This window comes from Myotis brandtii, unplaced genomic scaffold (genome assembly GCF_000412655.1).
Source record: "Myotis brandtii unplaced genomic scaffold, ASM41265v1 scaffold506, whole genome shotgun sequence".
In the NCBI taxonomy this organism is placed as follows: domain Eukaryota; kingdom Metazoa; phylum Chordata; class Mammalia; order Chiroptera; family Vespertilionidae; genus Myotis; species Myotis brandtii.
Genome location: NW_005369287.1, coordinates 545,128 through 567,593, shown reverse-complemented (window position 1 = coordinate 567,593; position 22,466 = coordinate 545,128). Strand labels below are relative to the sequence as shown.

The 22,466-nt window shown below is 37.4% G+C and overlaps 1 protein-coding gene across 8 annotated transcripts in view; it reads left to right on the top strand.

Annotated features, from left to right (window-relative positions):
* Positions 1 to 6: 6 nt before the first annotated feature.
* Positions 7 to 22,466, top strand: part of GOLGA4 (golgin A4) — an 86,279-nt gene continuing 63,819 nt past the window's right edge. For 4 of the 8 annotated variants that reach the window (XM_005877076.2, XM_005877075.2, XM_005877074.2 and 1 more), the window contains exons 1-4: positions 7 to 180; positions 7,711 to 7,800; positions 14,900 to 14,998; positions 19,699 to 19,764. In XM_005877076.2, coding sequence (XP_005877138.1) covers positions 109 to 180; positions 7,711 to 7,800; positions 14,900 to 14,998; positions 19,699 to 19,764 — 327 coding nt within the window. In that variant the 5' untranslated portion in view covers positions 7 to 108. Of the gene's footprint in view, positions 181 to 7,710; positions 7,801 to 14,899; positions 14,999 to 19,698; positions 19,765 to 22,466 lie in introns of those variants that run through there. The other 4 variants (XM_014548410.1, XM_005877077.2, XM_014548408.1 and 1 more) reach the window with 2 other exon arrangements.

Below are 22,466 nucleotides of genomic sequence, written 5' to 3'. Positions count from 1 at the left end.
CCCCGCGGTCCCGCGTGTAGAGAAGCCGGCGTCGCTGCCGCTGCTGGGTCTTCCCGGGCACTCGCCCCTCAGGTCTCATTCACACTCAGGATCCCCCCGCGCTGCGCCATGTTCAAGAAACTGAAGCAAAAGGTCAGCGAGGAGCAGCAGCAGTTCCAGCAGGCGCTGGCCTCCACTCAGGTACTATGGCTGCCTCGCTCCCCCCGTGCCATACCCCTCGACACCGGCTCCGGGCTGACAGGAGGCGAGGTTCTTCTGTGACCCTTGACCTCTAACCCGAGGATGCCCCCCCCGCCCCCACTCGGGACTGGGAATGATTCCTGACCCGGGTCTCCGTTCAGGAGAGTGGGTGGGGGTGGCCGGATCCGTCCCGATCGCTGACCTCTGTTAGAGTTGCCTCCCCCGTCCCCGCCCCCCATGCCCGACCCCGGCCTGAGAATAAGCGAGAGGGGCTCTGGACTTGCAAGAGTTTGGACGCATCTCCAAGGTGCCCCCACCCAGCTGAGACCCATCGCAGGGGCGAGGGCGGCGTGGGAAACCCTGGTCCCTTTGCAGTCGCTGACCTCTTGGCTGAAGTCCCCTCTCTGAGGGGCCAGGATCCCGCAGGACTCCTGACCCGAGATGGAAGTGTAATCCCCAACCCGGAGCCGGGGTGAGGGCCAGGGGTCCGGCCAGCCCAGGCCAGGCTGGTGCCTGTCCGCCGCCTGGCTGCTGCTGCTGCTGCTGCTTCGAGCGTCTTGTTACGTTTATTTTTCACGAAGGCTGTGGCTTCGGTTTGAGATGACAGCTTCCCGGAAAAGGGGGGCGTGTTAATCGAAAGGAGCCATCTCCTTAGCACCAATGGAAGTTGTGTGTTCGGTGGCGGCGGAACGTGGTCTCTCCAGTGAAGATGAGCCGCTTCTGCTAAAATTTCTTCCCAGCCTTTCTGAATCTCAACAGATGGAGCAAATTTCTCTGTCAATTTTAATTTTTGCAAGGAAGACTGAGTTTTGACTAATTCGGCATTTATAATACACTTAAAACATTTATCTTATGTAACTAACAGCTGTTAAATCAAACAACTAGGCACAACTACGTATTGCATTGAGTTTGTTCTGAACTATGAAGTTGATGTTCTCTTAAATTTAAGGCTTGTGTAGAGTAAAACAGTGCTTGAAATGCATTGGAACAGGCGAGCAGGACAGTGACGGCTTGTTCATTCTCATGTAAAATGTACATAGTGACTAAAATTTAAGTAGTAAATATTTAACTTTTCATACCATGTACTGCGGGCTTTTCTGACTTTACAAAACACAGTTACTTAAGAAACAATGAAGAATGTAGGGAAGTGGTCATGTTAGTGAATGGCACGAGGTGTTTACATTTGGGAAAGTGTAAAATATCATTGATCCAAGATTCCATCTCTAGAAATTTAGTCTAAGAAAATTTAGGATGGGCTAAAGATTTAGCCACATGGATTTTCATTTCAATTTTTTAATACGTAAAAATTGGCTAAAACTGTTCAATAGAAATAGAAAGTTGTATCAGTTAGTCAATTATGCAGCCTTTAGAAATACCTAATTTTATTGGGTTCTTACTATCTGCCAAGCATTTTGTTTACTATTTTACACGGATTATTTTATTTAATTGTTCATAAACCTATGAGGAAGATAATCTTTTATAGATGAAGGAGTGAGACCCAAAGAGGTAAGTTGCCCAATATCACACAGCTAGTGTGAGAGCCTACAGAAAAGTATTAACATGCAGAGATACTTGTTTTAAGAGACAGATTAAAGAGCAACATATGGCCCTAGCTGGTTTGGCTCAGTGGATAGAGTGTCTGCCTGTGGACCAAAGGGTCCTGGGTTCAATCCTTGGTTGCAGGCTCCTCCCAGCCCAAGCCCTGGTTTGGGCTCCTGCAGGAAGCATCCAATCGATGTGTCTTTCTCACATCGATATTCCTCTCTGTCTTTACCTCTCTTTATACTCTCTCTAAAAATCAATGGAAAAATATCCTCGGGTGAGGATTAAAAAAAAAAAAAAGCAACATATGATCCCAGTTTTGTGGGAAAAATATGTATATAAGTATATTTACATACAAACAGTGACAATAGTTTAGGAAGGATATGCGCAAAGGTGCTGGTGAGATAAGTATTCTTATTTGTAATGTTAGTTTTTCTTCATGAAAGTTAATTGCTTTTATGCTGTAGTAAAAAGAGGTTGTTTTTAGAATAGTAGTAAAAAAGCTAGTTACAAGCTAACATGTTAGAGTTTCCAGTTTCCATAGGTTGCTGCCTCTGATGAGATGGTGCATCTGGATCAAATAAAATCATTTTGTGTACAAAAGATTTAAAACATTCCCATTTGACTGCAAAATGAAATCATTACTGATCAACTACTGATAGAAATTGGATTCTGTTCTGGCCTCAGATTTTTATCTATTCAGAACCCTTCAAGATGAGTAGTTCTGGATTATTGTTTTTAGAGTTAAGAATTTATTGCATGCATGAATTGAAAAAGAAAACAAAAAACCTTTTTTGATGACAATCCTTTTGCAGCAGATTACACAATTTCTTGTTTTCTTAAGCAAAGGCTCTTGAATTTGTGTATTATCATTTCTTCATTTTTGGCTATAAATTATTTTGTGTTGAAGGCACCATGTCCTCAAGAATTTAATAGGGTGTGAAAGGCCTTTTTTTCCACTCAAGAGGACTTATTTGTTACTGGTCTAGGTTGAAAATTTTCCCTCAGGTGGGGTTGAATGTATTTCTTTCTAATCTGTGTCTAATTCCAAACCTTTATTCATTGTTAGTTAAACAGATCTTTGAATATTCTTTTTCCCTTGATTTTAGAAAATTTCTAGTTTTTCCATTTTTATTATTTTACTTAAAAAAAACACACTTTTAAAATTCTAGTTTTTCCATTTTTATTATTTTACTTAAAAAAACACACTTTTTAAAAATTGATTTTAGAGAGGAAGGGAGAGGGAGAGATAGAAACATCAGTGATGAGAGAGAATCATCGATTGGCTGCCTCCTGCACACCGTCCCTGATGGGGATTGCTTGCAACCCAGGCATGTGCCCTGAACTAATGGAACCGTGACCTACTAGTTCATAGGTCGATGCTCAACCACTGAGAGCCATGCTGGCCGGGCTGAATCTTAGTATTTCTGGAGAAATTTTATGGTATATCCTTTTTTAAAAAAGGTAAAAGCAGTTCAAGTGGATTGGGATTAGCTTTTTTCTATTTTAATGAAGGAATAAATTAGGTCAGAAAATATGGCATCTTATATCATAAAGATTAAGGTTCTATAAAACTTTTGTTTTAGAGGTGTCAGTGTGGAATGGTTTCTTTTTGATTTGTTAAATATTTTAACTGTGAGTACCAGTGGGGAAAAAATTGAGAAACAGTGATTTAAAGAATACCGGGGAAGTGGATAAGGGTATCAGAAGACCTGTGTGCTAACCCAGATCTTGCAGTATGCACCCTGGACAAGCCACATAAGCATTCTGACTTCTTATTTTCTCATCAGGAATTGGGGATGAGATACTATCTGCCCCACTTACCTTTCAGATTGGTTGTGAGGATCAAAAGAGATAAGTATTTGGAAGCTTTTGTAATTATAGAGCACTTATTTGTTTACTAGAGTCTGCTAAGGTGCTATGCTGGGTGTTACATTTGCCTTGAAAGGTAGATGTAGTTTCTCTACCATGGGATTGAGGGACATGTACTCCTAGCATGGTGGTAGTGTTCACAGGCTGTTGTGGCAGCGTATACTAGTAAGAAGGCATTTCTGGAAAGGGTCAGTCATGGTGACATCTGAGTAGAGTCTTGATGGATAATGAAAAGTCATAGTATATACTGACAAGGCATTTAAGCCTTATTATTTCTAAAGGTGACTATTAGTTTTCTAATGTTGCCCAACAAATTACTACAACCGTAGTGTCTAATAACCCAGTTATTATTTCACATTCTGTATGTCAGAAGTCTGGCATAGTCTGACCGGGTTCTCTGGATCTCACAAGGCTAAATCAGGGTGTCGTCCAGACTGTGTTCTCATCTGGAGTTTCGGGTCCTCTTCCATGCTCAGATGGTTGTGGTAGAATTTAGTCCTTTGTGGTTGTAGGACTGAGGTCTTTATTTCTTGCTGACTGTTGAAGGGGACCACTTTCAGTTGCTAAGAGCTACCCAAAGTTCCTTGCCATTTGGCCCCCTTAGGCATTTGCTTTCTCCAGGACAGCAGGAGTGCATCTCTCTGCTTTCTGCCTCTGCCTTTGCACTCTGGACTCATATTTGAAGGGTTTGTGTGATTAGGTTGGGCCCATCAAGATAATATTCTTTTAATTAATTCAAAGTCAACTGATTGATAACCTTAAATATACCTACAAAATCCCTTTTGCTATGTAGGGTCAGATAATCAGGGGAATGATATCTCATCAGACTCACAAGGCAAGGGTCATTTGGGATCATAGAATTCTACGTACTGCAGATTAAAATGGTTTTTCTTATACTGAAATTGGGGCCTTAGTTATAATAATAATAATCAGTCAGTTGGCAATAAAAATATTAATTGTGAGCTTGTATATAACCATCAGGCTTCTTGACAAATAGCCTAGAAATCTGTGGTCAAATTTCTCATGGTTATGAAAACTAATTAGACCAAATTTATTTTGAACGAATCTAAATCCTTTTATATTTTGAAGTGAGGATAACCCATTAAGGATCCAGGACCTTGGGATAAATGCTCAAGTACAGTTAGTTTTTCATGCATGTTTTATGCTTTGTAGTCACATCCATTCCTTCATGTGATCTGTACTCTTGCAACTCCAGAGGAAGACTTACAAGTTATCAGGCCAAACTTTGCCAGGTGGTACTACTTTTCTGAGGCTAGTGTATTTTAGAGCCTTGTCTTCAAATTTATAAACCCCAACATTTGATTTTGCCAGTTTATCCAGAGCTGAAGAGGCTCTCAGTTACTGATGAGGCTCACATGTGGCCATGGTAAAAAGACATAGTGCCAATTTTTAAAACTCACAGTGGTGGTATACTTTTCAAGTGATTGGAAGGTCACTGTCTAGAGTAGCCCTTTCTGGCACCTGGGCAATTGGAAAGCTGAATTATTAAGGCAAAGATTACTTGGAGATGATGGAATCACAGCAGAGACGTTAAGAGCTATTCCTTCTAGTCTTGTAGTACTTTTCTAGTTACTTTCCTCTCTTTTTGTCTCCCCCCTCAGTGGCCCTTTTATTAAAGGAGATATTAGATATGACCATTTAAAAGTAGATAGAAATGGAGCTCCTCCCTCTCATAGTGGCAGCCTTGGAAGTATCTACAGCCTTTGAAGCGGGCATGATTTGAAATTTATGGCTCTGGGTGTAGGAAGGATTTATTGAATTTTTCTCAATTTCAGTGAAAACTATTTCTGAAGTGCTCTGAACATTTTCATTTTAGTCTCAGTCCTGGATAAACACTATCCAGTGACTGCTTTCCATTCCCATTTTCTAAGCACAATATTGATTTCTAGTCATACATTTTCTAGACATTTAAGACATTGGTTAGGCTTTAGCTTCATTTCACATTCAAACATTTTCTTGTTTAAAATGTTAAGATGTTACTGTTTCAGTTTTTATCCTGGGAAAGGATATCTTATTTCTTAAGGTAACTTCTGCATATAGCTAATTTCATCTATCACTTGTTGATTTTGTTGTTGTTCATCTTTTAGAAAGTGTGTGTGTTGGAATATTTAGTTGTAAGCTAGTTAAGCAGAAAGGAATTTATTAAAGAATATTTGGTAGCTTACAGATTTCCAGGACGGCCTGAAAGTCTGGGCTGATTGCTATGTCCAGCCATACGTGGGGACTGCACTAAGAAGAATGTTGCAGCTGCCTCAGCTGGGCAGCAGCATTGAGTCTTCCACTGCACAGCTCCTGTGTACAACTACATGAAGCCGTCCCCATACTCTTCAGCTGGTGAACTTTAGTTTTGAATGTTTATTTCCTCACATCACTCACTTATGACTCATGTGGGTGTGTTTTTCGGTGGAGTCTGGCCCAGATCACCTGCCCTCTATGCAAAGAAGACTGGGTCAGTGGTTTTCTGAGTTTTAACTTAGGGAGTTATAAGAGCTGTTTAGGAAAAAAAAAGGATATTAAATTTTTGTCATTTTTTTTTATAGTTTCCCACTCCTCCCAATTAAACTGTTCCTTTTGATTTCTGCTTTTGACATAAAAATCTTTGTCCTATTCAGAGATTATAGAAATATACTCACATATATTCTTTTATATTTTAATCTTTAAAGATCATTTAAAGCTTTAATATAGCTTAATATTTTATAGATGAGGAGACATAGCCCTCAAAAATATAGTGAGGGTCTGATTGGTGTCTCTCTCCCGTCATATAGATGGTCATTTGTCCCAACACCATTTATTGGATACCTGTCTTTTAAAAAAATTTACTTATTTTAAAATTTTATCTTGTAATCACTGTTTACATTCAATATTATTTTGTACTAGAGGCCCGATGCACAAAATTTGTGCAAGGGGCTCAGCCCCCACCACAGCGGCAGCAGCTGCCTCTACTTTGGCCCGCCATGGCGGCTTCGTTTGGAAGGTCGTCTGGAAGGACATATGGTCTAATTAGCATATTATGCTTTTATTATAGAAATTAATATGGAGTTGCAATAGTACCCTCTTGTGGACATTCTGAGCAGAGACATAGAAGCACAGAACAGACTGTGGAACCTCAGAAGGAAAGCAGGGGAAGGTGGGTAGGTGGGAAGAGATCAGATAAAGAACTTGTATGCATATACAGGCACTTAGGGACACTGACAGTAGGGTGATGAAGGCCTGGGGTGGGGTGACGGAGTGGAAGAGGTCAATTGGGGAAATAGAGGGCATGTAATCATTTCAACAATAATGATAAAAAAATAAAAAAATAACTTTTTAGTTAGTGAAAAAAAATAAATGGACTGGCCTCTCAGTATCTAGCTGTGGTGTGTAAGGTAGGCTCAAAGCAAGGCCCTTTACCAGAGAGATGCTTACCTGTGCATTTCATAGTATTGCGTATTAGAGCTGGAAGGCACTTTAAAGATGGAATTGACAATCTCATTTTTTTAATGAACTTTTTTTTAAAGAATAATTTTATTGATTTTTAAAGAGAGAGAGAGGAAGGGAGACGGAGAGAGTGAAATATGGGCTGCCTCCTGTATGCCCCTGACCCGGCACTGGCACCGGGGATGGAGCCCACAGTGGGGCATGTGCCCTGACTGGAGATCTAACTGACAACCTCCTGGTGAACCAGACAACTCCCAACCAGCTGAGCCACATGGGCCAGGGCTAAATGAACTTTTTGTTTTGGAATAATTTTAACTTACAGGAAAGTTGCAAAGATAATACAGAGAGTATTCATATACTCCTCAACTGGTTTTAGCTTCCTTTAATACTACCATCTTATTTTACCATCACAACCTTATTTTACAGATGAGTACACATATCCCTCAAAAAGTTAATTTAGCTAAGATCATAATTCTAGTTGCTAGCAGAGTCAGACCAAGGACCCAGTAGGTAGCCTGGGTTTCTTAGTTGGTATGTGTTAGTTATCCTTTCCTGTTTTCATGTTTTTGCTCTTTTCCTTTTCCTGGGTTCTTTGATCATGGATTGAGAGAATGACTACTCAGCACATAGTGTACCAGTCAATGTCTTTCTAATTTGTGCAATAATTTTTAAATCTAGGCTTCCTCCAATTCTTCAACACCAACAGGAACCAGGAGCAGGACATCTTCATTTACAGAGCCATTTGATGAAGGTACACCCAATAGAGAGGTAAGTCTTAAGTTTCTTCTTTAATAAACTTCTCACAAGAAGCTTATTAATTTAAAATGTAATGCTACTGTTGATAACAAAATTATTTTGACAGTTCAATTTTTAATTCTGAGGCATATTTTTTTATTTTTAAAAAATATATTTTTATTGATTTTTAGAGAGAGAGGAAGGGAGAGGGATAGAGAGATAGAAACATTGATGAGAGAGGAAGTCATTGATTGGCTGCCTCCTGCATGGCCCCCACTGGGGATTAAGCCCACAACCGGGGCATGTGCCCTGACCAGGAATCGAATTGGTGACCTCTTGGTTCCTGGGCCAATGCTCAACCACTGACCCACATCAGCCGGGCGGTATTCTTTTTTGCAAATAGTAGTTAGGTTTTTGTAAAGTGTGTTTTCTTTGAGAATCTTTTTCTTTTCTTTTGAGAATCTTAATTAGAGAGTATAATATGCTCTACATTTAATATTTGAAGTTTTTAGAATAATTTGATAACAATTTGTTCAATTGCATTATATGGGGAAGAGTCCTATAGTTTCAAGCTAGTGATTGGAAACTGTGAAAGTAACTTTACTCATTCCATGTGACTTGCACCTGGCACCATAGCTCAGCTTAGATTTTTTCAACCTTTTAACTTTTTGTGAAGTTTGACACAGATAACAGAAAAGAAGGTAAATCATAAATGCACAAATCAATGAATTATTACAAAGTAAATCCCCATGTAACCACCCTTCAGGTCTAGAAAAGGACAGTGTCAGCTACAGTGCTTTCCCCCAAAAAGATTACTGACTTTTTGGTATTTGCTTCTTTCCTTCTCTTTATAGTACCACTTACGTGTACTTTCTATTGTATTTTTTTTGTTTTGTTTTTGTTGTTCATTCTTACATGAGGATATTTTTTCCATTGCTTTTCAGAAAGAGTAGAAGGAAGGGAGGAAGGGGAGAGAGAAAGAGAGAGAAAGATTGATGTGAGAGAGACACATTGATTGGTTGCCTCCCGCACGTGCCCCTGGGAAGTCCAAGATCAAGGTGCCAGCAGATTCTGTGGTGAGGGCCCTCTTTCTGGTTTGCAGACAGCTATCTTATTATATCCTAGCATGACCTTTCCTTGGTGCATGTACCTAGGGAAAGGTGGAGGTGTGGGAGAGGGGCAGCAGCTCTTATGTCTCTTTCTTTCTTTTTTATTTATTTTTTATTGATTTTAGAGAGGAAGGGAGAGAATGAGAGATATAAAAACATCAATGATGCGAGAAAATCATTGATCGGGTGCCTCCTGCACTCCCCCTACTGGGGATCGAGCCCGGAACCTGGGCATGTGTCCTTGACCAAACTGGAACCTGGGACCCTTCAGTCCCAAGGTGGACGCTCTATCAACTGAGCCAAACCGGCCAGGGCATTTTTCCATCATGAGAAATTTTTGACTGCATCTATCCCTACCTCCAAAGGCTCTACCATCACATTGAGGATTAGGGCTTCAATTATCAATTTTGGGGGGAACAAACATTCAGTCCATAGCGCTTACTTTGTTCTCTTGAATATCTTAGTTTTAGAGGTAGTACTGTACTGAGCATTTTACACACACATTTATAATGCTATTATTCTGTAGGATAGATTTCTAAGAATGGGATGGCTAGGTCATAGGCAAATTTAAAAATTGGAAAGATATTTCCAAATTGTCTTGAAGGTTACTTCAAAACAAATATTTTTAAAACTTTTATTTAGTATATGTTGATAGCAAAATAAACACTTGATAATATAGTTTTTGCATTAAAACTTAATGGCATATATACTGTGCATATATTGGTGCATATATTGAAATGATCTGATAAAGATGTATAAAAGTATAAAGTATGGCCCAGTCAGTGTAGTTCAGTGATTGAGCATTAACCCATGAACCAAGAAGTCACCAGATCGATTCCCAGTCAAGGTACATGTCTGTGTTGCAGGCTCGAATTCCTGTAGGGGGCATGCAGGAGGCAGCTGATTGATGTTTCTATCTCTCTATCCCACTCCCTTCCTCTCATTCTATAATTAATAAAAACATATTTTTAAAAAGTATAAAGAATGTGCATACTTTTCTTTGAGATCTCATTTTTGTGCATTACTTGCAAATTTGCATTGCTTTATGATTTTAAGTTTAATGGTATTGAACTTAGTTTAAGTTTATAGATGTAACCAATGTGAATGAAAGTTGCAGTACCAATACTGTTTTTACCATCAGTGTTAATGGTATCATTCTTATACCCAGAATATTGGTTGATAATATAGTAGTTTATTGATTTACATACAGTACAGTTGAAACCCTGAAAATAACTTGATTACTATTTTTAAAAAGGATTTATCTAGAATGCTTTAAAATGTTTTAAGTGAATATATCTTTACAAAATAATCCTTTCTGAAAGGGATATTTGATCATTCTTTACAATAGATTATGTTTTTGTTTGTTTTAAAGTTTTTAGAAAATTTATCTCTAATTTCTAAATTTTAATACTAAAAATTTTGTACTCAAATTCTTGAGTTATAAGTCTAACTCAAGAAATAGCATCTGGCCCGGCTGGCGTGGCTCAGTGGTTGAGTGTCAACCTGTGAACCAGGAGGTCACACACAATTTGATTCCTGGTCAGGGCACATGCCTGGGTTGGGGGCTCCATCAAGGGGAGTTCAGAAGGCAGCCAGTTGATGATGCTCTCTCATCATTGATGTTTCTATCTCTCTCTCCTTCTCCCTTCCTCTCTGAAATCAATAAAAATATATTAAAAAAACAGTAAATGCTGATACTAGCAGCTATATATATACCAATGTTTGGAAGACAGAAGCAGAACCTCCTCTTTAAGGCAGAGCGATATATACTTCCTGAGCTACTAAATTTTTTAGGGTCCCTTCCCTAATAGGAGACATTAATCCATAGGAGACACATTAATTCATTATATACAGTGGATGCTAGCAGATGCCTTAAAACAGGCATTAGGACTTAATTTTCTCTTTGAACTCTGGTTAAGAAGGATGGAAGGGTTCTATACTGCCAGAGTTAGATTTAGGGCTACATGCTAGAGCAGTGATGGCGAACCTTTTGAGCTCGGCGTGTCAGCATTTTGAAAAACCCTAACTTAACTCTGGTGCCGTGTCACATATAGAAATTTTTTGATATTTGCAACCATAGTAAAACAAAGACTTACATTTTTGATATTTATTTTATATATTTAAATGCCATTTAACAAAGAAAAATCAACCAAAAAAAATGAGTTCATAGGTTCGCCATCACTGTGCTAGAGGCTAAAGTGGGGCTCCCAGAACTGGTGAAAGGAGGTTGAAAAAACTTTTGCTGACTGCTGCCTAGAGCTCTCTGTGGCCTATTATAAGAAGCTTCTGTCCCTAGGGAGGCCTCATGATCAAGAACTGAACCAAATCTCATAGTGGCTTAATGATTGAGTCTGTGATAACCTGTATATTGTCATAGGTTAGGAAACCCAAAGTGGGGCCTAGGGCATCAGATTGACTGAGGAATAAGGAAGGATGAGCATAGAAGGAAGGAGAAATATAATACTTGCTCAAAATGAGCCTGTAAATGAAAATTCTAAAACAAATGCTAAAAAGGCAGCCAATGAAAACAGGAATTGGGATATAAATTTACTCTAGGTGAAATTAGAATAATAGAGCAATTTGGCCTTAGCTGGTTTGGCTCAGTGGATAGAGCGTTGGCCTGCGGACTGAAGGATCCCAGGTTCGATTCCAGTCAAGGGCACATACCTGGGTTGCCGGCTTGATACCCAGTCGGCGGCATGCAGGAGGCAGCCAATCAGTGATTCTCTCTCATCATTGATGTTTCTGTCTCTCTCTCCCTCTTTCTTCCTCTCTGAATTCAATAAAAATATATTAAAAAAATAGAGCAATTTGGAAAGACTTTAAAACAAGTATCCTATATAATAAAAGCCAATATGCAAATTGACCGAATGGTGGAACGACCTGTCTCTATGATGCGCAATGACCACCAGGGGGCAGATGCTCAATGCAGGAGCTGCCCCCTGGTGGTCAATGTGTTCCCACAGGGGGAGCACCGCTCAGCCAGAAACCAGGCTCATGGCTGGCTAGGGCAGCAGTGGTGGCGGGAGCCTCTCCTGCCTTTGCGGCAGTGCTAAGGATGTCCAACTGATGTCGTAGGCCTGCTCCCCTTCAATTAGACATCCTCTGAGGGCTCCCAGACTGTGAGAGGGTGCAGGCCAGGCTGAGGGACCTCCCTGAGTGCATGAATTTCATGCACCAGGCCTCTAGTCTTTAATAAGATAGATGAATTAATACTTTTCTTAAGAACAGAAAATTGTGGGGGGAAAAAAGGCCAAAATAAAACTGGACTAGGTAGATGTGAAAAAGAACTAAGTAGAAATGCTACTAATGAAAGAAAATTTATGTAAAAATATAAGTAAAAATAAAACTCACATTAGTCTCAGTTCAAGAGAAAAGTAGGGAATTCTAAAAGAATACCAAGTAATCCCACTCAAAACACACAGAGATAGAGATAAAGAAAAAAAATTTTTTTCCCCTAAGAGCAAGAGCCATGGAAAATAGATTAAAAGCTTTCAACACACATCTAATATGAGTGTTTAGGTAGCTTCATGAATGTTTAGGCATGTACAACTTCAGTCACTAACTTCAACAGATGGCTTCAGTGAGAAAGAGCCAAATTAAATTCTTAGGACAATTAGATCAGAATTTGAACAATTAGAGATGGAGTTGAGATTGAATTTTATTGGGAGGAATATTTGAGAATTGATGATGGTGGGACTTTCATGAACTTAAGAAGCAATTGATAAGGACAAGTGGAGGGATGTAGCTGTCAGTGGGAACTAATTTTAATGTATTTTGCTTTTCTGTGAGGCCAGAGTGTAAATTGTTTGGCAGCACCTTTTGAAATGTTTGGTCAACATGTTTTTCTCTACTGGGTATTAATTAGCTTTTGTGTTTTTCTCTTAAAATTTCAAATATACTCTTAAATTTGCAATTATTTCCTTGTGTGGGCAAGAGTGACTTCATTTCAAAATTAATTTTGGAAGCTTAAAAAATTGAATTTGTATAAGCCTTTAACTTAAAATAACATTCATTCAAAGCTTGTTGAGTTCCCAGGGGAGTAGACTTTTAGCAAGTGTATAAACTTGGATTGGATGATTCTCTAGAGCCAAACAGGCATAATAGTATATTTTAGTACTAATACTAAATTTTAGGATTTAGTATAAAGTCAGTTCTTGAATCCTACCCAAGGAGTACCAGTTAACATAAACACACACAAAAAATGCCTTAAAAAACGTTTGCCCTATCTATTAGATGGTCTCTATTATAGGACCAGATGAAGAGTTAGTAAAGGCTCTAGTTAGTACCCATAACTCTACAGTACTGAGATGAAAAGTGTAAGCTCTTAAGCTTTTGCAGATATTTATATTTTTCCTTTTGTATATTTTATTTTTAAGAAAATTTATCTTTATTGTTGAAAGTATTACAGATGTTTCCCTGTTTTCCCCCATTGATCCCCTCCACTCTGCTGTAGATATTTATTTTCTGATGTAAGTTCTTTATTATATATCACATAATAGATAATACAACACACATTAGCTGCTAAATTAATGTTTTAAAGGATTTTTTAAAATGTATTTTGAAATAATCATAGATTCACAGGACTTTACAAAAATTTTTTTAGGTAGGCCCTGTGTACCCTTCACCCAGTTTCTCCCAAAGGTAACACCTTGTAACACTGTGAAAACAAGGAAATTGACATTGGTAAATTATTGACATCCATAGAGCTTATTCAGATTTCACCAGTTTTATATGTATCACTAAAGGCCTGGTGCACGGATTTGTGCACCGGTGGGGTCCCTCGGCTTGGCATGCGCCCTCTCGGGACCCCTTGGGGGATGTCGGACTGCCGGTTTCGGCCCGATTCCCGCAGGCCTATGCTCTAACCACTGACCTACTTGGCCAAGGCTTGGAGAAAACTTTTTTGAATATAAGTACAGATAAATGATTACTTAAAGTGTTATATGTCTTGGCCTTGGCTGGGTAGCTCATCTGGTTTGAGCATTGTCCCGATATACCAAGATTGCAGTTTTGATCCTGGGTCAGGGCACATATAAGAATTAACCAGTATTAACCAATGAATGCATGGATGAGTAGAACAAGAAATCAGTGTTTCTTTCACTCTCTCAAAAAAAAATAAAAATAAACAGATTGTCAAACTGCAGCGGGAAGGCCGGGGAGGGTTGGGGGGCAGGAGGGAGGGGGGTAAGAGATCAACCGAAGGACTTGTATGCATGCATATAAGCATAACCAATGGACATAAGACACTGGGGGGTAGGGAAGGCCAGGGGATTGTCAAGGGCGGGGAAAAAAAGGAGACATATGTAATACTCTTTGTAATACTTTAAGCAATAAAACAATAAAAAAATAAATTAATTAAAAAAATCAAAGTTTTATGTGTCTTGTCATCCCATAAATTTCCATGCTATGTTTTTGAATGTATAAAAATGAATGGTGCAGTGTTTGTTTTATGCTAAAGCTTCTGTTCTTTATCATCTATTGTTCCAATTGGTATAGACCAGCGGTTCTCAACCTGTGGGTCGCGACCCCTTTGGCGGTCAAACGACTCTTCACAGGGGTCGCCTAAGACCATCCTGCATATCAGATATTTACATTACGATTCATAACAGTAGCAACATTACAGTTATGAAGTAGCAACGAAAATAATTTTATGGTTGGGTCACAACATGAGGAACTGTATTTAAAGGGCCAGAAGGTTGAGAACCACTGGTATAGACTCTTATACCAAATGACATGTTTTGTGCTGTGGTGCCTGTTGTATATATTATTTATATGCCAATAAGCAAGTTGTTTAAAGTTGGGCTTTGAGATCCTAAATAGTTCAACTCCTTTCCATTCCTGACCTTTCCCAGCAACTTATTGTTTTGGGGGTGGAACGACGGTGGTAGTAGTGGTGCTGCAAGGCCATTATAGTGTTGTGCATGCTGTGTGGTGAGAACACTTTGCAACATGCCCTTATGATTTGTTTTTCATCATTTGTTTTATTTTTATACATCTGCTTGTTACACTGAATGAGACAGCTACTAGCCGGGATGATAGCAGAGCCTGCTTTTCTCTCTGAGTATACTATCTTTGCTTTGGATTCCTCCAAACAGCCTAAAACACAGACTGACAGTGTGGTGAGTCCTTCCACCGCTTTCTGCATTCCCTTTGTGGGGAAGCTAAGTAATTTGGTAATTCTAGAAGCAAATCTCATGTTGCTTGTCACTTACCATCTCTCAAAGCATCTTCAGTGCCCTGCTAACCCTGCTTTAAAAAATCAGAGTAAATTGCTGAATTCTGATGGCTGGTGTGTTTTCTGGTAACTCTTTAACAGCAACAAAATAACATTTTTCATTAATGTAATGAAGATTATCTCACTTGGTCGAAACTCTTAAGTTTTCTTTCTAGGGAATGTTTGTTCATTGACTAAAAAAAGGTATGCATTGTTAGAAAACCCTGGTAGGAGGCCAAGAATATTTTGAAATGTGACTCACATTTTTAGGGGAAAAATGCATTTTGTGTAAATCCATAATTAAATAACATTGAGTAGGTAGGTTGATTTTACAGTAACAAATAATTGCATCTTATTTTGGGAGAGGACAAGTTTTCTGTGTATTATTAAATATCTGAAAAGAAATAATGATCTCATTATTTTTCAACTGACTGAAGTCATATAATTTTGAATCTTGTATATAATTTTGGGAAAGTGGACTTTTTTCTTCAAGTATCTAATTTCTTAATTTAGCAAATTAAAATTTAGAGGTATTTGCTCAGTAAGGTAGCTTTTGGTGTTAAATTGGACATTGAACTGGGATTGATTTTTTTGTTTTTTTAAAGAATGAGAATTGGTTGAACTTATTAGGCTGGTGATGAAATTGGAACATTTCTGTATCAATCCCTGCAGCCAGTTAAGACTTGGTCTGTATATAGCCACTAGCAATCCTAAACTACATTCTAACCTTGGTTTTAGAAAAGAAAGCAGCTCAGAGTTCTGGTGATGCCTTCGCTTGGATGTCAGGGAAAGAGGCCTCTCCTTGGTTCTGGTTACAAATAACACCTCACTATTTTCAAAACTGGTTTGAGAAGGACACAGGAATCCCAGTTAAAGATAAATTACCAACTTATCCTGTATAATAAAAGGCTAATATGCAAATCGACCAAATGGCAGAATGACTGGTCGCTATGACATGCACTGCCCACCAGGGGGCAGATGCTCAATGCAGGAGCTGAGCCCTGGTGGTTAGTGCGCTCACACAGGGGGAGCGCTGCTCAGCCAAAAGCCGGGCTCACGGCTGGCAAGTGTAGTGGCGGTGGCGGGAGCCTCTCCTGCCTCCATGGCAGTGCTAAGGATGTCTGACTGCCGGCTTAGGGGAGCAGGCCTAAGCCGTCAGTCGGACATCCCCCGAGGGCTCCTGGACTGCGAGCGAGCAGGCCGGGCTGAGGGACACCCCTCCCCCACAGTGCACAGATCTTGTGCACCAGGCCTCTAGTTTAAAAATAAAATGATACTGCAATAGAGACTTTTTTTTTAAAAAAAGAAGAGCTTCTCCTAGGCCCACTTCCATCTATATATATAAAAGCCTAAGCATCCAAACAACTGAACAATCAAATGACCGGTCGACTGGTTGCTATGATACACACTGACCACCAGGGGGCAGACACTCAACGCAGGAGCTGCCCCCTGGTGGTCAGTGCACTCCCACAGCCAACCTCCCGCAGCCTCTCCCCACAGCCAGCCAACCTCCCACGGCCCCTCCCCCCACGGGCCAACTATTTGCGTCCCCAATTGGCCCTGATTGGCCCCAATTGCTGGCCAGGCCGAGGGATCCCACCTGTGCATGAATTTGTGCACTGGGCCTTTAGTAAGTATATAAAAGTAATTTGTATGGAGTCCTAGCCTATCATGAAAAAAATGCTAAAAAATTTTAAATGAAGGCATTAGAAATAATTTAAGTAGATTAAAAGTCTTTATAATATTATTTAAATTGAATTTTGTTCAGATAAAAACTTATTTTTCCCCACATAACAAAGGGAAACTATAGCATAACCTATAGTAGAATAAGCATTTAGAGAGGGCCTAATTCATTACATTAGGGAATCACCAGCTGCTGATTTTTCCTTAATTTATTTATTTATTTTTTGAAAAATACGTATCTTTACCTGTAATTCTAAAAATTATTGCATCCTTAGTGCTCAGCAACCAATAAATATTGGCCAAAGATTGAACAAAACATAATTGAACATAAAGTGGCAGGGAACCTGTGTGTGCTTTTAAATTAAATGCACTTTAGAAGAGTTTTCCTGTATCTAGGAATTGCCTCCAAGGAGAAAGTATTGGTACTCTTGAGTATTGACTTGTATTGAGCTAGTTCTTTAGGCTTCTGTGTGGGAGAAGGCCTTCAGAAGTCTTCTTTCACTGAAGGAAATAATTGTATAGGATTTAACAAGCATTTACTGAGCCTGTACTACCAGTCCACAAGATGTCAGGTCCTGGGACCAAGACGAAAATGCAAGGTTTTTCTGCTCTCCAAGATTTTATAAGTTTATATGAAGATAAAAATATCAACATACTATACACAGGAATTAAGGCTTAATAGAAGAAAATACAGATGTAGGGAATGTGTTAGTCCTTCAGGCAAGTTAAATGAAACTTCATTAAAAAAGGGCATTTGTTGGACAGAAATAGAGAAGGCATTACAGGTAGTGACAAAATCTCTAATTTTGCTTCTAAAAGTTCCTAATTTAAATTTCAGGGAAACATAGGCCAATACTTCCCTTAGTTGTCTTGCATATATTTAGATACGTATATGGTATAACATATAAACTGAAATATTACACAGGGAGGAAAGGTTTTTAAATGTTATGCTGTGTTTGATAGGGTGATATTTCAAGCAATCGTAGAATAGCTTTTTTGTATGGACTACAATCATGTGTCAAGTAATTTACTTAAAATAGAATAGGGACTCTCTTGCCACTATTCCTTCTAACCTATATATCTTATGGAGTTCTTTCATTTCCTTTCTGCATAATTTAACTATTGCTTTTCACTGTACTGATTGGCTGAGAGATTTGTTGATCCCTATAAAATGTTTTTTTATTTTATAGTTTGTAGTATATATTTAGGGCTAGAAACATTACTTATGATGTTACACAAATATATGCCATGTATGCAACTTTTAATTCTTTGAAATGGCAGAGAACAGGAAGATAAAAGTTAATTACTGTGTTTCTCCAACCTTTCTCTCCTGTCTAACTTTAAGAAAATGTCTTTGACTAATAAAATTTGATACCTCTTTTTATATTAGAGGGAGAAGGTATTTACATTTTTTTAAAAAAATATATTTTATTGATTTTTTACAAAGAGGAAGGGAGAGGGATAGAGAGTTAGAAACATCGATGTGAGAGAAACATCGATCAGCTGCCTCCTGCACACCTCCTACTGGGGATGGGCCCGCAACCAAGGTACATGCCCTTGACTGGAATCGAACCTGGGACCTTTCAGTCTGCAGGCCGATGCTCTATCCACTGAGCCAAACCGGTTAGGGCTATTTACATTTTTATTAGGGAAAAATTGAAACATATTACAAAAGTGGAAATAGTAGCAATAGTGGTATAAGAATTCTTTTCCTCCTATAGTATCCATTACCAGTGTCAACAATTAACTCATGCCCATCTTATTAGGATCCCTTCCCACTTCCCTAACCATACCACTACCACCCTTTCCATACATGCAGCTTACCCCCACCTCATCCCCACTGGATTATTTGAAGCAAATTTCAGAACTACTATTGTATCTAAATATTTTGGTATATATTTCTAAAAGATAAAGACAAAATATAGACCCACTATACATTTATCATACCTAAAAATTAACAATTTCTTAGTATCAAATACCTAATGAGAGCTCAAAAATTTGAGAACACTTTTGCAAAGCTGAGTGCCTTCACTTGTATTTTAGAATAAGTAAGGTCAGATATTTGACCTTTTCTTGGTCAGCTGTAGAATTGTAGGGGAAATGTGCTATTTAAAGACCAAGTTACTGAAACATACTGGTAGTGGCTAGTATTTGGTCAAATGCTTTTGTTAAAAAAATTGAGATTATTTTATCATGAGCTACTTCTAAAGCTGTAATTTCAGTTAGATACTTAGTGTATTATGAATGCAATGTAGAATTTTGAATATCAAAGAATCTCATCCATTATCTTAGAACCTATGCTGCTATGATGTAATCAGCAGAATGTTGCTTACTTTGGAGCATTTGTCATACGAATAGGATAAAATTAAAACTTTCACATGTGGAATAAGATTATTTTTAATTATAAGTTTTTCTGAAAATTGTCACAACAGTGTCATTTATACTGTTGGCTTCAAACGAATGAGGCATTTGTATTTCTTGTTACCAAGATAATTTTCAGAGCTTAGCCCGAATAACTTTAATTTGAATATTCTTTTATTGTAGGGAACTATTGATATTATTTCTTTTTCTGGATAGATTTCTGTTTGGATGAGTTTAGCTAATAGAAACCCTTATGTTAATTTTGCTGTGGGGGAAAAACTGGGGACATTATAATGGGAAAGGTATGTGATTAGCTTGAAATAAGTTTTGCTACATACTAATCTTTGCTATTTAGCTATATATATTGCAGCAAAATGAATTTTCTAAAATACTTACCATACTAGTTTTGCCTTGCATGAAGACATTCTAATAAATGAACACTTACTAATTTTGTTTGATAAATGTATCTAATAGGGCTTGGTACTTGGCCTTTGTTCTTAACAGTTTTAAATCTTTAGTCTTTTTTTCCTTTTCTTTACAATATCTCTTTGTTCTTTTTAGAATATATCTCTCCAAGCCACAAAATCTCCGGACAGTATTAATGGAAGTGAACTGATGACTCCCCAGGTATGTTATTCATTTTATTTAAAAAAATGGCAAGTCCTTTCAGAGTGTTGGTCAATCTATAATAGTAGCATTTGACTTTACATTGGAACAGTGATGTCCAAACATTTGATACAATATGTATGGTAAATCCAGGTTTGTTGATGATTTCTTGGAAAAAAACTGTAAGTGACTTTTATATATACACCAGTCATGTAAGATTCTATTATTACTCATTTAAAAAATTAATGGTGGTAAAGAGAAAACGTTTTGAAAAAAGAAATCTGACTTTATAGTTGTAAAGAAAATAGAGAAAGTCATATTGAAAGACGTTACGTTACATAATTTGAAAGGGGATTATGAAATAAATGAAATTTATTTTAAAGTTTGCTCTTAAATGTGCTAATGCAGAGAATTTAGGTTATCTTTGATACTCAAAAGTTATTTGTGATTGGGGCTAAGTGACATTCTTTTGACTCCTTCCAAAAAAGAGAAAAAATTCATGAAAAACATAATGATGATGGCAGTGTCTGAAGTGAACATTTGTTTACTTTGGCTTTAGTGATGATTATTATCATTAACCTGGCTGTTTTCAGCAGTCTCTTTTGTAGGGAAATAACATTTCTAATTTGTGAATCTGGAGCATGAATGTATACAATTTATGACCTAAATGATTTATGAACTAAATTATGTAGATTAAACATCCTAAAGTATTGTCTAGCAAATGTATAAATTACAGTTTCCCAAACTCCATGAAAAGGTCACCTGTGATCTGAGATCCTTTGGGGGAGGCTGATAGGCTCTGGCCATAATCCGAGTCCCTGGGCCTGTTGACTTTGGCCTTGAGCAGCATCCCCAATAAATCCCAAGTCTTCTACAAATACATCATTTTCTATAGGTGCCATGAGGTAAGGGTAAAAATTGAGAGGCACCAAATTTAAATGGTACTGGACAGATCCAATGATCTTTAAGGAATATTATTAAAGAATATTTTTTGGAATACTTTTTTCCTTCTCTTATAGAATAGTTTAAAAAGACTAAATATAGTTACAAATGCAAAAAATAAAATGAAAGGTAACTATTTGAGAGAGACTTAAGTTTTAATTAAGTTAAATAATAAACATGGGTGATATTCAGGAAGTAAGGCTCACTAAAGGCTTTGAACTTCCTTAAAAAAAAACAACAACAAATATTTTCCTAAAAAAATAAGATAGCATTTACTGAGTGTTTACTCTGTTGTCAGGCATTATTAACCATTTTATATATATGATCTCATTTAATTCTCATAACAAAGAGATGTTTTCACTTAGAGTCTGTTTACCTTTAAACAGATTTCTGACAAATTGGGTATTGGTTGTTAGCAAATTAGTAACAGTGTATGTTGATGAAGGGGTAAATGCTTATTATGGTTGGGCATCTTGACAGCAGCAGGAAATCAGAGTTTATACCAAGCTAGAAGAGATGGTAAAAGCAAGCCCAAGAGTTCATAAGGCATAGAGCTGTCTATGACCCTCTTAAAACTGGGTTGGACATCTTGTGTAAATTAATAATTTTGGCACACAATATAATAATTGTGGCATGGACATTGTTTTAAAGGTTTACTCATTGTCCTTACTTAAGAAGGCAGAAAAGTGTGTATTTTAGAAAAATTTCTATTAAATACTATTAAATTTTGAATTGTTTAATGCAATTCATAATACTCAGCTAATGAAATTGATTCATTTATCTCCAAAAGAGAATGCGGAGAGCTGACCTTTTACTTCAAACAGACTTATAAAACTCAGATCTTTGAAAATAATTAGTACATGCCACCACACAATAGAGAAAAATACATTTTTTCAAAACAGTAGGTAATATTTGAGCATTTTTCTGAGAAGCTATAAAATGGTTTTATTGAATCATAGTGTTAGTATTTTAGGAATCTAGGATTTAGTATTACTTATTGTATAGATGAGATATCAGGCATGAAATTTTAAATTATTTGCCCAACGACCAGTGGCTAGTTACTGATAGTACTATGGAATTATCATTGTTAGACACAAAACATCACTCTAGCTATATTTTTTTTACCATGTATTGCCCCATTTGAATTTGTATGCTATTAAAACAGAATGAGAACTGAATTGATGAAATTCAGTAGAGCAAAATACAGGGATTTAAATGGCAGTTCTCATATGTTATTTTTTTTAATTATTGGGAAAATTATTTTATATTTAAAAATTCATGTGTGAATTTTTAAATATAAAATAAATTACAGTATTAAAGTTGCATTTTAAATTTTTGTTGCTATTTTTGAGTACTGCCCTTTTATTTTTCAATAGTTTATTATGAAAATTTTCAAATATATATGAGTTGGAAGAACTTTAAAGTGAATAGCTATATACCCTCCACCTAGATTATTTTTTCTTTTTTCGTTTTGTTCCTCCACCTAGATTTTATCACTGATACTTCACCGTACTTATTTTATCACAAACTTACCTATGTATACATGCCTCTATCTGTCTCTCAATATTTACTTTTTGTTTTTTGTTTTTAAGAGGTGGAATGCTATTTATTTATTTATTAGTAGTTGGTATATATTTCAGGTGTATAATATAGTGATTCAACATTTATATATTTTATAATGTGATCACCACACTAAGTCTAATAACATCTGTCACAATGCAAACTTACCACAATACTATTATTATTTTTTAAATTTATTTTATTTTTTAAAAATATATTTT